The sequence below is a fragment of the Telmatherina bonti genome, assembly GCF_933228915.1.
Source record: "Telmatherina bonti genome assembly, chromosome: 17".
Taxonomy (NCBI): Eukaryota; Metazoa; Chordata; class Actinopteri; order Atheriniformes; family Telmatherinidae; genus Telmatherina; species Telmatherina bonti.
Window position 1 is genome coordinate 20,524,959 of NC_136615.1, and position 16,823 is coordinate 20,541,781.

The following is a 16,823-nucleotide window of genomic DNA, read 5'->3' on the forward strand; positions in this document are numbered from 1 at the left end:
ATAACTAGTTTAGTTGAAATTTCATCTTACAAATCTCAGTGTTACATCTGTGGTTACAGATTGCTCTTATTTTAACAACTTCGTGGAACTATGAATGCTAACATCAACATATATTGGTTTATTAACTAATTTCTTCACCACAGCTAATTTGATGACCTTTAATTCCTTACTTTTAGTGTAGTTTAAAAGGGCAGCAACATAAACAATAAAATAATAGTTAAAATTGTGAAAACTGTGCATACATTCAATACAAGGGATTTAGTGCTCTGTATGATATTAAATACCTTTGTGTTTGTGCACAATATTCCAACCCCCTAAAATGCTAAAAGACCTTGTTAACAATTAAATGTTAAAAGCACAAACGAATAATAGAAACATGCCTTAAAAGCTATTTCCACCCAGAGCTGTGGGTAGAGAAGCAAAGCACAGAAACAAGAATACAATAACTGACTCTTGAATTATACCTTTTAGACAAAAACGATCTGTTTGCATTTTCATATTTTATTTAACACATGAACATCAATGACAAATCTTAATAGTCATATCGTTTAAGATAACACAAAAAGGTAACTACTGCTAAACAAAAAAGAGCTTCTCAAAGACACTTACAACCCCAATATGAGCTCAGTAACACAGTTACAGAATATCCAGGCTGACAGGGAAGTAAGTGCACTTTACAGATATTCTACGGACAATGTAGTTTAAGAGGCGAAACTGCAACTTGAGCTGACAGATTCAATAAAATTCAGCACTTTGAACTAAGGAGTGGCTAAAATGGAAAAGACCGAACAAAAACAAACAAAAGTGGGGGGGACCATTAGTTCTCATGTAAAAGGGTACATACAGTAATTATATAATTCTATACAGTGGATATTTTATAGTTGCTTGAAACTGGTGTCAATAACAACCTGCAAACCTACTTTTAAAAAAAAAAAGAGAGACTTTCTCAAAACAGAGGTGGATAGAAAAAGTTTATTAAAGTGAAGTAATTGTCTGAGATACTGCAGGTAAACACAATAGCAGCTAGGCAGCATGACATTATTAACAAACAGGTATCTACATATCCAACAACACTTGAACCAGGGTTATCTTACTGTATACCAGAAAGATGCAGGTCATTAGAGGAAGACTGGCCTACTCAAGATCAAACTTCTAGGAATAATAGTCTTTATAGAGATGTTAAAGTACACCTGCAAACAATGAAACTGAAGCAGGTGAAAGTAGGGAATTCATATCACAGTAAATACTCATCCATGCAAAGACAAGCCAGTATCAGTGCCTCCAGCTGCACTGAGAGTGCTGCCCAGCTCAGTACATATACACTGTTAAGAGGTTGAAGTTACAATTATGATTTAAAAAAGAAAAAAATGCACATGGCTGCACATATGCTTCTGCCACCTAATGTACACATTGTTTGCAATAGCTGCATGCAACAATGACCCTATATAACGGATGTCTCATCTCCATCTGGGGTTGCTACGTGCACTCAGGGTTATATAGAAAGTCACATATAATGTGTAAGTTCTGCATGATAAAGAAAATGTAAGGCTACCTTACATTTGTCACTGTTGAATTGTATTTTATGTCATTTAAGTGTTGAGCTGTTTATTGTGATGAATGAAACCATCTGCTCAGTTTTGACTCATTACTTCCTCTCTCTCCAGGATTCATTACAAACATTGGAGCACAGAGAAAAGCTTCACTAAATAATAATTTGCAAAAGTCTTCGTTATCATCTTGACTAGTCTTAACTAGTGGAAAAAATATTCTACTAGTCTAGTGGAGAAATTGAATTTCAGATTGTTTCCTTCTTTTTTTTAATCTTCCTCTTCTGAACCATTTGGTAGACTTCTGGTTAAACACAACACGAAAATGTTATTAAGGACAATTGTTTGCAGCCCAATGCACATACACCCTTTGTTATGAATATTATGATCTGGTCTTAGATATTACATAACAATGCACCTACATATATCAAACTTGGTCACTCCTCTCAGATGGGTCCCAATATTTACATAGATGTATTAGCATAGCAAATACAGTAAAATGATACTTTAAACTGGCAGCAGTTTTCACTTTTCAATTTTAATCATTCAATCTCAGGCAGAAAACTGCCTGTGAGTAGACGTTTAGAGGAAAAGAAAAGCAGTAAAAAGGATAATTTCTTAATCTGTTCCCTTAATGACACAAGTGCCGTGACCCTGAATCGGTTTTATATACATTCAGTGCTCAAAGATCTTAAACAAAAACAACTTAAGTGCAAAATGAATTCTAAACAAGAAACTACACATTGTGCAACACAAATTTTAAGACAGAAACAGTGTTTTAAGCATCTCCTTCCAACATACATCATTTGTTTAGCTTTTGCTAGTTTTCCCATAGTCATGTAAAATTATTAGATTCTGTTAAATTATACTGTGGAAATTACACACATAAACAAGGACTGAATGAATAAAATTTAAGTAATAAATTGCAATAGTAAAATGCAGTAGATGTTAGTGAAAGGAATATTGTTTTGCTTCGTTCACTGGAGCAAGAGCATGCAAGACAAAAGCATGAAACTGGAAGTGAAAAGCTGCATCATCCCATGACTGACGGAACTGCTGTGATTTGGCTGAACTTGTTGCTCAAACTTGCGCTGCTGCAGAAAACTTTCAGAGTAGACCATATACTGCTCGACACAGTCCCGGGACTTCACCTGCTCAATTAGGGCTGGGTACCCAATCTCCTCAATGCTGACTGTGTCATCATCCTCATCAGCTCCAGTTTTAGGAGTAGAGGAGCTGCTGCCCTTATTTTGAGGAGAGCCAGTGCCGTTCATGCAGCGTTTCATAAAACTCTCATAAGACTCTGCTCGTGGTGGAGGATTGTAGACGTAATCGCGGCCAAAGTCTTTCTCATCTGTTGATCGAGTACCGTATCGGCGATACATGTAATTGTTGTAGTAGTATTCTTCTTCGGGGTTGCGGAAAGAGAAATGTGGTCGAGGGAAGCGCCCTAGTCCATATCCAACAGCCATTCCAGCTACAGCGCCGACACCGGCTGCCAGCATGGCTTTTTTGGCAAAACCTGTGGACTTAGGCTGGTATCCCATTTTCTGGACAGATTGAGAGAATGGAGACCCTCCCATCCCATAACCACCATATCCATAACCCCCTCCACCAAACCTGGGACTAAGAATCTTATTATTTGGGTTCCAATTAGGGTAACCACCAATCGCTCCACCTGGGTAACCCCCTGGATAACCCCCTGGATTTGCACCAGGTACACCCCAACCCTGCCCAGTATTTCCTCCACTAACCGGGTAACCACCTGCTCCTGGATACTGGTAAGGGTACCCGCCTGGATTCACACCTCCCCTGCCTGGGAATTGGTTAGGATAGCCTCCTGCAGCTGGGTATCCACCTGCTGGGTATCCACCAGCACCTGGATACTGAGGATTCCTTCCAGGATTCTGGTTTGGATAGCTTCCTCCAGCAGGGTACTGGTTAGGATACCCCCCTCTGCCAGGATATTGGTTAGGGTAGCCTCCAGCTGCTGGGTATCCTCCTGCTGCCGGGTTACCTCCTGCTGCTGGGTATTGATTTGGATAATTCCCTCTCCCAGGATTTTGATTGGGATATCCTCCACCAGCAGGATATCCACCTGCTGCCGGGTTACTTCCTGCACCTGGGTATTGATTTGGATAATTCCCTCTTCCAGGATTTTGATTAGGATATCCTCCAGGATTCTGGTTTGGGTTGCTACCTGCTCCTGGATAACTAGGTGGATTTTGTCTCGGATATCCCCCCTGATTAGTGTTGCCTCCTCCTGGGTGAGGGTAACTTCCACCAGGGGGATATGGATTATTGTTGCGATTGGGAGATTGTGGCTGTCGAGGGTAGTTTCCTGGCTGAGAGCTGGATGGCTTTGATTGTGTTCCACCCCACCTGCTTGATGATGAGGAGGAGGATGAAGAGGAGGACGTTTTCCTGCCGCTGCTACTGCTACCTCTTTTGGCCCATATTGTTTCAGTGTTCAGGAGAAAAATAACTAGCAACAAAAGACGAATCTCATACCTAATCCCCATCGTGCCTATGAAAACAAAACATAAAGCAATTTTTTTTAAAAAACAAAAAAAAAAAAAACACACACAACAATGAACATTGCATGGCCTGTAACGCTTTTTTTTTTCTTATTTGATGAGAATCGACCAGCAGAGCCAGATAGATGTATTATCATATTTTGTATTCGTGTGTTGACAATTTAACGTAAATAGTCTTAATCTATTGAGTTTAGGAATAAACTATTAGAGATAACGTTAAAGACATATTTACGTAACATACATATATTGTCCATAACAACCTGTTATCATCGAGTAACCATCGCTGCATTATCAGCCTGTCCAGACGCTTCATCGTTCATTCTCGAACATGTTACGACGGAAAAACGTGTCGATTTGTTTCAATTTACGAAAACAAACAAAATATTATAGTGGATAGTATGGATAAAGGGGTCTGCTTCTTACCGTAAAATAAAGCCGTATTAGAGTGCTGTTATTTCGGTAAACTGCGTCTGTTCTCCTCCCTGTTTCGTTTCCAGTCCAGCAATGGCTAGGCTGGCTTTAATCTAATCGGGGTGTGCTCGTTTTTATTCACCCGAAATACCTTTTAGAAACTGTGTAAGGCGGGGACTTTTTAGAGCCTCCTCGAGAAACAATTTCGAACAGTAGAATGTATTATTCTGTGATTTTTGTTCAAAATTAATATTGGCACTATAAAATTAGGTATACATAAAGCCACAATCTAAATCCACCCTTTTCTGGCGTCGTCAGGCCAGAGCCCACTCTGAAGACCTCTGTCTCGACGGCCGTTAGATCCCGTGCTACAAAACAAGTGTGCATCCATTTCCGGTTACGTACCGTTATGTACGAGAATACATCACAGCAGTAGGATCGTGTTGTCATGAAAATTTACCAGATCATTCATTTATTTATCGATATTCCAAGTTTAAGATGAAGTGTATACAAGTTTTCGATCTCTAAATGAAATTTTTTTTTAATAGTCTAGACTATATATAATTACATAGGTAAAAGGCCTACATTCTTTATTATATAATGACCACGGCGGATCTTAAGATTTATACAAATATATGTGATAAGATAGATTACGCAATTAATCGTTAATAGAGATCAAACATAAGACACATGTCCACACTACTTGGATGGATTTACTTATTACAAAATAAAATAAGGATTAGCTTGGCGATTTTATCTGTCCATGAAAATAAATTACAGGTTACATTAAGACACAGTAAATACAATTATATGTCAGACTGTATGACAGTACTAACAACTGAAAAAATACAGTCAGGTAACATCTGTCAATGTATCCACATAATACTTTCCGACTTGTTCTTGAGGAATGACATATCTCTGCATGTAACACAAATAAAGTGCATTAAATGCCTGTTGGTTTTTTTTTTTTTGTTGTTTTGGTTTTTTTTACTTCGTTTCTTTAATTAGCAATAGAGTCACAGGTGTTGCTGTCAGTGGTATACGAAACAACGGGTGATAAAAAATAAAAATAAAAAAAATAAAAAAAACGAACTATGCTCATTCTTCTGGATGCTTATGCTAAAGCTTTAACAAGGAAGGACAAAGAAATCTTAACACATTCTTTACACCAGCTTCCAGGCAGTGAGTCACAGAATAAAACTCTATGGATTCTTTACAAACCCCAAAAATGCAGATACATATACATACACATATACACATATACATACACACACACACACACACATACATATATATATATATATATAAACCTGGTTGAGAACATTTCTTTTCTCTTACACATTAAATCTTCACAGTAACTTTTAAATTATCCTACTTTTAAATATTTGAATTTAATTTATAATTTTATTGAGATTTTTGCCATCTGTTACTCAATTTTACTACTTTTAAAAGCTTTCTTTGCACCATATAGAATGCTCTTGATGTTTCATGTAAAGCGCTTTGAATTGTCTTGTATGAAATGGGCTACAAATAAACTTGATTTTCCTATAAGTTCACCATCATAACTTGATTAATCTTCTAACTTGCAAGCCAATAAAAGAACACACAGAGGACAGATAAGACACATACACATTAAATCATAAAGTCATTAAGATCATCTGACATAAATACATTTCAACCAGTGCATCCTCAGTCTGGATAAGTACATGGAGCACCTCTCAGAAGAATTTGAGAAGCTATAATGATGCTGTTTGTAGATTCGTCCAGACATTGCATAAATTCAAACATTAAATTTCTGCTTTAAATGTGCTCACTCCTCCAGTGACAGACATCTGACTTGAACTGCCACCTCTAGGAACTGTTAAGAATATTCTCATAGCATCATTATATGCAACTTGTAACTTTTGCATGGCTGATTATAATATTTATGGCCAAGTTTTGTTGAGATAGCATTCAAGAAAAAACAATAGGGCTTGCAGCCCAGTTTAGTACATAGTGTAATTTAATTACACTATGAAAATGTTTTTTGGTTTTTTTTTTTGGTTTGTTTTGTTTTTTTGTTTTTTTAATGTTTTATTTCTAATTACAAAGATCCGGTATCTTTTGTTTAGTTTTGGTGGTTAAGTCCACTAAAATGATCATCTTATTTCTGTGAAGCAGCTGAATATATATCAAAGTAATCTCCCTAATTTCCAGAAAAGGGGGGAATTAAGAAGTTTTAGGGCAGCAGGATGTCTCCTCTACCCTCGATTCTCTTCCTTTCTCGCGCATCACGAATCCAAGCGGGAGGAGCCCTTTTAAAGCACGCATTTGTGACGTCACGGTTGTAAACCCTCAAACACCCGTATGTACTCGCAGCTTTGTGTCCGGTAAAAACATGTCGGTGAGGAGAGAGCCCAGCGGAGGAACTGCGGAGTCTGTGAAATGCACACCTGAGACATAAAAAACGCCTCGAGGAGTCCGAACGAACGGCGAGACTTTAGAGAAACTGCTGGGGCCACGTTATCTAAACCGCAGCGGATCGGTTGGGGTCTCATGGCCGGGTAAAACCAGACAGCCGGGGCTTGATCCGAAGACTCGCAGGCAGGTGGCCGGGTTGTTCAGAGGAAGAGGGAGAGAAGGAGGACACCGTGTTCGTGCTCTAACCGGGACGGGGTTTCTCCTTGCTGGGGGATGTTATCCGTACTGTCTTATGGCAGACTGGTAGCCAGGGCTGTCCTGGGTGGACTCTCTCAGACGGACGGTCGGGACTACAGCCTGATCACCGCTAGTTATGGATTTGGTAAAGACTTTCGCAAGGGGATCCTAAAGAAGGGAATGTGTTATGGAGATGATGCCTGCTTCATAGCGCGGCACAAAACGGCCGATGTTTTAGGTAAGGGCTCTTTGTATGCAAACCTGCTTTCACATGTCTGTTACTCACCCTCTGTTCTCGGGTGACCTTCAGTGATCCAGTCTACACGTGGACCGACCACTCGGATGAAAACACAGGAGCCCCCACCCCCCTCGATAACACAGCTATAACTTCCTCATGTATCCATTAGATGTGTGTTATCTCGTCATCTTAAACCTGCATTGTTGCGTGTAACCTGCTGGCACGCGTGCAGCACCTGCTGTCACGTCATGTTGCCGTCAGATGCCGGTTATGACAAGTTTGCTTTGAAACAACGCCTGACCTTTTACCTACATTAGCCACGATAGGAATTCGCTGTAATAATGCGTTGTATTAGACACATACTATATTAATTCTGCTTATTTAATGTTGACATGCCTGAATAAAGCTACATTAAAAGGTGTCGTAGTGAACACTACAATGTCTTGCAAAGGTCAGAATGGTTGAGCGTGGAGGCAGCCATGTTGTTAGCGGTAGTTTGCTAGCTTGTAGCCGAATGCTTTGTCCTCACGCTCACCGGCACGAGGGTGTCACAGTCCGATACATGGTCAGGCACGTGGTGTGCTCCACATTTATGATGTGCTTTATGGGTTTCAAGCTATGTTCAATACGAGGACTGTTTAAGTTAAGCAAAAAATAGCTTGGGGCAACTTGCACCTTCAAAGCCTTCACGTGTTAGAGCAAATATGCGTGGCAGTGAACACTGACAAACTCGTTTAGGACTGGTTAAGAAAAAAAACATAATATTAATAATACAGCCAGTCTGTGGCTTGACTTGTAATATTTCACGACGGTACCTTTTCCAGCAGTATAGTGGGAATTTCTGGGAAATCCCAGGATACAGTTTATGTTTTCAGTTTCATTATGGAGTAGAACTGGACTATTGTGCCCTTTTAGGTGCTGTATATTATCTGGTGTGTGTTATTTTCTTTTACATTAGAAGTGCTAGCATCTCAAATGTGGGCTACATGAAATAAAAAGAAATAGATGCTATGATGACATAATATTAGTTAGCAATGTTAGACAACAGAAATGAGACATCAATGATATTGACATTGTACATTCCACAAATAGCTTGAACAGTGGCTAAACTTGAGTTTCATTGCTGCTTGATGGTTGCATTTTAATTGATAAGATATCCATCAGTGAGCATTTATGGGGGAAGCTATGAAACTTCCACTCACACATTGTTTGGGTAATGCTTCTATGCACCAGCTGGATAATTTGGTATACATGGCCAGTAAAAGAGAGCAGGCATTTCTTTCTATTATATTAATGATACTATAGAGGTTATATTTGCACTGCATTAATATGATCACATATTGATTGAAAACATCTCAGATTAGCATGCTAGTTTGCTAAATGTTTGAATCAGATACTGAAGAGTACAAAATAAAATAGCTCCATAACAACAAATTTGCTAAATGTTTGTGTACTTATTTGAATTTTTGTATATCAACTTATTGATCACAATATTTTCTCCATCAGGTGTAGCAGATGGTGTTGGAGGTTGGCGGGACTATGGTGTTGACCCATCTCAGTTCTCTGCCACCTTAATGAGGACTTGTGAACGACTAGTGAAGGAGGGACGCTTCACTCCTAGTAATCCAGTGGGCATTCTGACCTCTGGCTACTATGAGCTTTTACAGAACAAAGTTCCATTGCTAGGTGAGTACAGACAGGCCGAAAAATATGCACAGATAATAAGGTTGAACAGCCGTACTCAGAGATGTAAATCCATTGCTGCAGTGTGAGTCAGATTGTAGTGGTGATGTTTTAGAAAGATGCATTACAAAGAACATTATCAGAGCGAAATACCTTTGTTTGTGCTGAACTATCAGAAAAGCTATGAGGAGTTGGAGGAATGCACAGATAAGACTAGTAATGACTGACCAATATTATGTGTTAAAAGCAATGCAGTATTTTTTTTTACAAACATTTTCAAGCAGAACTCCTGTTTTATTATGTTTGTCTTTTGGTTTGAGTTCTTTTTTTTCCTTTTTTGCTTGTTTGTTTTTTACCTAGATCTAAACTTGCATCTCAAATGAATAGTGCAGGACTAACTGGGTAGCCAACCTGATCATGCTGCATTTTGTTACACTGACACTTAGAACTTTGAACTCAGTAGCCTGTTGGGCTCCTAATCCTTTTTTGTTATTGTTTTAGTCTTGTTTTTGATATAAAAAGTTGAATATTTTGCCCCATATTTGAACTTAAAGAGGTCAGCAATCCATCTGTAAATGATAGGGCAGGTTAGTTACAATTTTAAAAGCAGGGTAATGCCAACCATGTGACCAAGGTCACATTTCCTCTGAGACTCAGTAACTGTGGCCAAGAGCCAGTGCAGACACTCAGTGGCTGTTGTGATATTTGCCAAAGTTCCTAATTATATTTTGGGAAGCTGTGACAAGGTCATTACTTGACCATCATGGCTCAAGGTTACAACAACTGTTGATATTTGCAGTCAGTAGGGCTCTGGGAAAACCAAGGATAACTGCTTTGTTTTCTTTTACTCTCAGTTGTTATGGGACATTAGTGAAGGTTATAATAATATTTAATGTCTTCTAGGGGAGAATCCAGTTCACATGAAAGGTAGCCTTTGTGGTCATGAAGTTGGGGTTCCATGGCAATGCATTGAAATATAATAGTGGTCATGTGGTATACTTTAACTGTCCCTTTTTTTGTCAGTCATACTGTTTGTTTATGTCCATATATACTTGTGATTTTTTTTAAAACAATCTTCTTTATTAATAGGTAGCAGCACAGCCTGTATTGTGGTTCTGGATCGAAGGAGTCATCGGCTTCACACATGCAACTTGGGAGACTCAGGCTTCCTAGTGGTGCGAGGCGGAGAGGTGGTCCATCGTTCAGACGAGCAGCAGCACTATTTTAACACACCCTTCCAGTTGTCTATTGCTCCTCCGGGAGCTGAGGGAGTGGTACTTAGTGACAGGTCAGTAGTTTGGTATCAGAAACATAATTACAAGTTCTGCATGAAGGCCAGTTGAATGTGGTGGCAGTTTTGCAACATTTTGAAAGCATCTTTCAAGCAAGCGCCAACATTGAAAGTGAACTTGCTAATACAAACTTGCACTGTTGAACTGATCGAGGTTTTTTTCAGCCTCTGCAGTTGTCATAAAATGTTTTGCAATGCAAAAGACTTGTTTAGATGTAAAAATGCATCTCAAATTGCTTTGCAAATATAGTTTTGATGAGAACTCTGCGTTAGTGTTTGCAAAGTAAAGAGTGTGATTGTAGCCAGTTTACCTGCATATTTTTATACACGACCCAAATGGAAAATTCAATCCCAGATTGTTTGTATTTTGATGTTTCAGTTACGATTTCAATTACATTACATAATGTTTGTCAATTTACTGTATTTACATACTGGTACAAATTTATGATCGGAGTAAATTCCCCATAAAAGTGTCTTAAGAATTTCAAAACACTGCTCTATATGCAGTCATTATCCATGTCTGTTATCCATTGTTGTCTAGTTTGATGGTCAGCAGTATTTAACTGTGACAACAGCACCTTTTTGCTGAAGTTACCTTTTCTATCAAATTCAATACCTAAATATGCACTTGATACTTTGAAGAATAATTATGATTATGTGTCTTGTTTCAGTCTCAGGCTTTCTTGCTTCTTAGACTGTATTATAATTTCATTATAGTTATGGTAATGAACTGAAAATACAAATTTTGTAATTTATTGAGACAAGTTTCAGGTCATTATTTAGGGTTGTTTAATTTCATTAATTCTCAGTGTCTCTTCCGAGGTGATGTAGCAGATTTACATTGCTTTGAGGGTTGATTTATAGCTCTGTCTTATATGTCCTTGAAATAAAATAACCCAAGACCTACAGTAGGAGGAACACATAGCTCCTGGGATATAAAACTTGAGTCTCCGTAAGCAGCAGAGCCTTATTTCATTTGGCAAGGACATGTGGTAGGCTGTTTTTGAGTCGGCTACGAGATTAAGTGACCACACCATATGCACCTTTTGAGATTTCTCAGTCTTCTTTCCATCTTTATTTCATTACATAAACTATTACAAGTGTTTTCTTCTCAGGTTTTACTTTTCACACAAATGATCTTGAGCCCTTTGCTTCTTGCAGTCCTGAAGCGGCCGACAGTTCGTCTTTTGACGTGCAGCTGGGTGACATCATCTTAACAGCGACTGATGGGTTGTTTGACAACATGCCGGACTACATGATTCTACAGGAGCTCAAAAAACTCAAGGTATCTTTTGTGGATGCTATGTTATTGGTGCATGTGATAGGAAGTCAGTGTACATGTGCAATATTTGAATGTGTTTTGTTTTTACCCCTGTCAGGCTACAAACTATGACAGCATCCTGCAGACTGCGCAGAGTATCGCAAAGCAAGCACATGATCTTGCCTACGATCCCAATTATATGTCCCCTTTTGCACAGTTTGCCTGTGACAATGGCCTGAATGTAAGAGGTGAGAATAAACTTTTAAGAGGTAGTTTTGACACTTAAAAATGAAAAGTTTGCTGCTACAGTTTGCTTCTGCTTTGGTTACAGAAAAGCTTCTCAAAAATAAACCTTAATAGTCTATGTCTATGTTAAACCTTATTCCTTTCTTTTCTTCCTGCAGGAGGGAAACCAGATGATATCACGGTGCTGCTGTCTATTGTGGCTGAATATACAGACTAAAATGTGTGTGTATGCATGTGTCTGTCTGCTTCTCTGGGTCTTATTCTTCCTCCCCATCTGTCTGAGTCTTCCACCTGCAGCCCTCCACAAAAATGCACTGCAGGCTGACAGGGGAGGCCCACCAACACATCTCACACTCACAGCTTGTCTGACGTCCACCTGTCTAATATTTCCTTTTCCTCTGCTGTTTTAATTTGGTGCTTGAGCAGTTGAGGGATGCCAGGCAGCGATGGCATTTCCATGTTGATCGTGATTGAGGAGGCGCTGGGAACCACAGGCTGAATTATATTTTTTTCAGTCTTCCATGTCTCACTACATGACAACAGCTATTTCTAGGTAATGTGAGTAAAAACAGTCCAGGAGGATTTGGATCAATAGAAGGCTTTAAAATCTGCATGCCTTCGTATAGTAATAATGTGATGATATAAGGAGGAAGCCATGGGTTTGGATGTCTTTTAGAGAACAGGGATAAGGTCGGTTATTAATCCAGGTTATCTGTCTCCTGCTAAAGTTGCTAATTTGCTCAATGTTGTAAATGTGTTTGAACTACACACATAGATTAGGCTGAGAGTGTCGATATGGGCAAAGATTGGATAATACATGTGGGAGTTTGGTTTCAGAGTGTGAGGTTGGGGGATATGAATGAGCATATTGCTCTAATCAAATCTGTAAAAGGAAAGAATAATGCTTGTTGAAGTGCTTGATGGTAAATTAGGTTTTGCTACTTGAAGAGAGAAACATTGGTGCGCACATCCTGATAAGTTGTACATGTTTTTGTGGGCTTTTTTAAGGCTATATTTAGGCCTTCCTGTTGTCTTTTGATTTGATTAAATACTATTTCAATACTAGTGTGGATGAAAAAATTGTTCGTAAGCGTATTCACTTGTCTAGATGGAGTCAGTTTTTCAATCCCACACTTCCAGTTGCTGAAAAGAACAAAACATTTGAAGGGAGTTCCCTGCACAAGTTGTGAGGAAAGATGTTAAAATAGGTGTGTCTGTGCGTGAGTTTTACGACTGTGTGCTGTCTGTAATGGTAATTTCTATTATCTCATAAAGCTAAAGCTAGTATCTGGGTATGCTTACAATTGCAGTGATCTGTCAGGAATAAATTTCAAGGAATATATATATTTTTTTTTTTAACATTGTTTTGTCTGAAAGTAACAGTGAACTATGTTACAGATGACTAAAAGACCCAACCATCTTAAAAAAAAAAAAAAATCAAATGTGCTTTGTGTATTTTAAAATTTGTTTTTATTTCTTGGTTCCTTGCGTCCTTTTACATTTGTTTGCTGCTTCCTTTTTTGTAATTCAGATGTCTTTATATGACTCGGATGATTTACACGAATGTTGTTGTTTGTGAGTGCGCGGATACATGTGCTGGATCTCAAACTACATTAATCTAAAAGACAGGAACACTGCTCATGATCATGTCCCTTTGTCTAACACCTCTCCCAAGGGGCGTGGACAAGTTCTTTACAGTTTCAAAGCATGTGCACCAAAGACACTTATTTTTGTGCATATTGATATTCATGTATTTTCACTTAAAAACTACACAGCAATACTGCAAGTTCCTTGTGTTCAGAATTGTGTGCAATGGCCAGAAGTGTTGGTAGAAAAGTTAAGACTGATATATAAATGTGTTTCTGTGCTTAAAAGTGTCAAAGAACAAAGCTTGTATCTTATCCCTGTCAGGTTTAGGTGTATTCATTACATATAAATGGTTATCTGTTAGAATAATGGCAAGTAACCAAAGAAGGAAAGCCATATATGAAATCATGATTTCGGTACTGCTCTGTGAAATCCACTGTCAGGATAACATCATGTTGGTGGATGCTCATATCCACCATGTTGTTAATCTAATAGTCACAGCAGAGTATACAGTTACTGCAGTTTAATCCACTAGTTCTTTGTCTTTGTGTCCTTTGGTCTTAATGTTAAATGCATACATTTCGGAGATGGAAGAGCAGTGTAACAATCAAGTCTTTTTTTGTATGTTTGTTTTTCTTTTTTAGATAACGCATCACATGAGTTTAAATTTCGCTGATCTTCTTACTGCATCAAGCAAGTTAGAAACGGTTAATTGAATATTAATTTTTTCTGCTGCCTGTAAGGTTATTTTTGCATGTCTTGTGTCTTAGCTGCTAGCACCATTTACAAGCAAAGTTCTCACATTTGGACTCTTTTCTTGTCTTTCCATTATGAGAGTGAGCACAGTCTCAGCCTTAAAAGCAAGACCTGTAATCAAGAGGCCTTTCCTGCCATTGCAAGCTTGTCTCGTGTCTGCTGTGGTGGCCAGTGTTTGATTTAAAAGGTGTCCTGCCCCATCACTGGTATTTATATCCTGTTTAAAGCTGTTCTCAAAGGTGCTTCTGCAGTTTGATGGTATGATTGTTCTCTTTCCAGCAAGTGAATGAAAGATACATCTATGTCTACAGTATAACAATGCAGGTCTAATTTATGTAAATATGTACAATATTTAAATAAAGAATCTAGTATTTATACTAAACTTGTTTGAGTGTTTTCATCATGCCACATCATGTTTGCTTTTAGAAACATTTGTCAAAATCAAATGTAACAACTCCAGTCTGGTCTTCCTTTAAGCTTCCGAGTGATTCTAACCATAGGACTATCCCTCCTCTGTACAAACCATCCAAGTTCAAGTCACTATGACTATCTTAACTTCTAATATGTATGGCTCTTCCTCAGAATCTATGCCCTCAAACTTCCTTTCCTAAAGCATCCTAAGATATTAAAAAACCGAGTCAGAAACTACTGCCCATATCCTAGCCACTTCCTTACCTTAACAGATAAATTGGGACCAGCTATCTTTCCATCTTTCATCTTCCTTAAGTCCCTGCTCACTTTACCATTGATAATATTGGCTACTTTTTGGTCTGCAGACATGTTTTCCACTCTTCTTTCTCTCCTTTTCTCTCTTCAATGTACCCTTCAATGTACCAGTAAGTTGTTTAGATAATTTTGTCTCAAAGATATTATGACAACTGTTGCAGGTGTGTGTGATTTTAATCACTGTGGGAATGTCAGACAAATATGCTGTAGGTTTCATTTTTTCTATCAATTCATTTCCGATACCTACTTATTCCAATGCTGGGTTGTGGGGTGTCACTTTCTTTCTTTTTTTTTTTCATTTTTCAATACCTGCTGTGCCCTCTGAATTTGTATGAAGCTACATTGAAGATTTTTTATAATTAAGTTGACATGTTTTCCTTCACATTTCTTCAAGGACAAAAGATTGAATTTGCCCTACGTACTTGTTGAACTCCTATTAAGATCATCCACATGAGAAAATCATGTGGAATCATGTTTGAAAAATCATATCTAACCCATTTTCCCCCTCAGATTGTATGGTAAAATATAGCAAACAGGCATCTTTTGAACTTGTCCTGTGTTAGCATTCAGCACCCTAGCAACCGTCCGCCCTCGCTCCCTCCCTCACCCATGCACCAGCACACTTTCTTGGTCACCTGTTTCTCCAGATCTTTCAGCTCTTTGAGGAATTTACATCTCAGGTAGGGCAAATTCCCACAGCACCATCTGAAGCGCCTAATGCAGTCACTTGCCTTTGGTGTCTGAATGGAGTCTTCTGCGTACATACAGTACAGGCCTTTTTAAAAATGATTTATTTATTTTTTTATATCCAGCAATGGATTTAACAAATATTCAGTTGACCATCAGAGTGTTTTTTTTTAGCAGGAGAAGAATCACAAATATCACAAAGAAAAAAGGGAAAAACATACAAACAATATAATGATGCCCATTAAAGAAAAAAACAAAAGAACATTTATACTTTGTGGGGGAGAGATGCAGTTATTGCATTATCTAAGGATGGCCCCGTCCAAAGCTGGCCTGTGACTTAATGTAAAGTTCTGTCTAGCATATATAAAACAGGTCCCTCCTGTAATTCACATTAGCTGTTGTTCTCTCCATCCTGTATATCTCCATGCATGTTCAAAGATGGCTCTTCTGTCCGTCATCTTTTTGTGAGGGCCTTTTTGCCCACCACCAGCAAGAGGCTGAATGCAACATACTTGTCATTTTTTGGGCGATCATCATAGCCTCCTTAGACACTCAGGATCGCCTGCAGTTTGCCTACCAGCCAGGTACTTGTATGGAGGATGCCATCCTCTACCTGCTTCATTGAGCCCACTCCCATCTGGACAAGGGAAGTGGCACAGTAAGATTTTTTTTTTTTTGGGACTTCTTAAGTTCCTTCAATACCATCCAGCCCCCTTTACTTCCAGACAAACTGAGCAGGATGGAAGTGGACCCCCACCTGGTGGGCTAGAGCTACGCACCTTACTGGCAGACCACATTATACAAGATTATATAGGCTATTATAAATTATGCTTCTTTTTCCTGTCTGCAAAGCATCTTGAGACGGCATTGCCATGATTTGACGCTATATAAATAAAGTTGAATTGAAAGTTTAATTGAATTGAAGGAAATCACATCTGACATGGTGGTCAGCAGCGCTGGAGCCCCCATGGCACAGTGCTGGTCCCTCTTCTCTTCACCCTATAACTTCTTGGACTTCTGCTACAACTCGGAGTGATGTCGTGTTCAGAACTACGCTGATGACACAGCCATCGTTGGGTGGATCAGGGATGACAGAGAGGAGGAGCATTGGAGACTGGTAGGGGATTTTGCTACCTGGTGCCGCACCAACCGCCTGCAACAGATGACCACCTCTAAGACAAAGGAGCTGGTCGTTGACTTTGGGATGTCCAGACCA

At 38.9% G+C, this 16,823-nt stretch overlaps 2 protein-coding genes across 2 annotated transcripts; one reads left to right on the forward strand and one right to left on the reverse strand.

Moving 5' to 3' along the window:
* Positions 1-602: 602 nt before the first annotated feature.
* prnpb (prion protein b) lies at positions 603-4,593 on the reverse strand. The gene is made up of 2 exons (XM_079256666.1): positions 4,508-4,593; positions 603-4,074 (listed from the first exon to the last, which is right to left on the reverse strand). The coding sequence occupies exon 2, from the start codon at positions 4,067-4,069 to the stop codon at positions 2,525-2,527; it is 1,545 nt and encodes a 514-aa protein (XP_079112792.1). The 5' UTR covers positions 4,070-4,074; positions 4,508-4,593; the 3' UTR covers positions 603-2,524.
* Positions 4,594-6,849: 2,256 nt separating this feature from the next.
* Positions 6,850-14,564, forward strand: LOC306768056 (protein phosphatase PTC7 homolog). Its single transcript, XM_079256268.1, has 6 exons — positions 6,850-7,370; positions 8,877-9,056; positions 10,143-10,341; positions 11,506-11,629; positions 11,724-11,853; positions 12,010-14,564. Exons 1-6 carry the CDS (start codon positions 7,169-7,171, stop codon positions 12,066-12,068), a joined length of 894 nt encoding a protein of 297 aa, XP_079112394.1. The 5' UTR covers positions 6,850-7,168; the 3' UTR covers positions 12,069-14,564.
* Positions 14,565-16,823: the final 2,259 nt, after the last annotated feature.

Coding starts and splice junctions, on each gene's coding strand:
- prnpb (XM_079256666.1), bottom strand. CDS start 4,069: ATGGGGATTAGGTATGAGATTCGTCTTTTGTTGCTAGTTATTTTTCTC.
- LOC306768056 (XM_079256268.1), top strand. CDS start 7,169: ATGTTATCCGTACTGTCTTATGGCAGACTGGTAGCCAGGGCTGTCCTG. Junction 7,371..8,876: donor CAAAACGGCCGATGTTTTAG/GTAAGGGCTCTT, acceptor TTTCTCCATCAG/GTGTAGCAGATGGTGTTGGA. Junction 9,057..10,142: donor GAACAAAGTTCCATTGCTAG/GTGAGTACAGAC, acceptor CTTTATTAATAG/GTAGCAGCACAGCCTGTATT.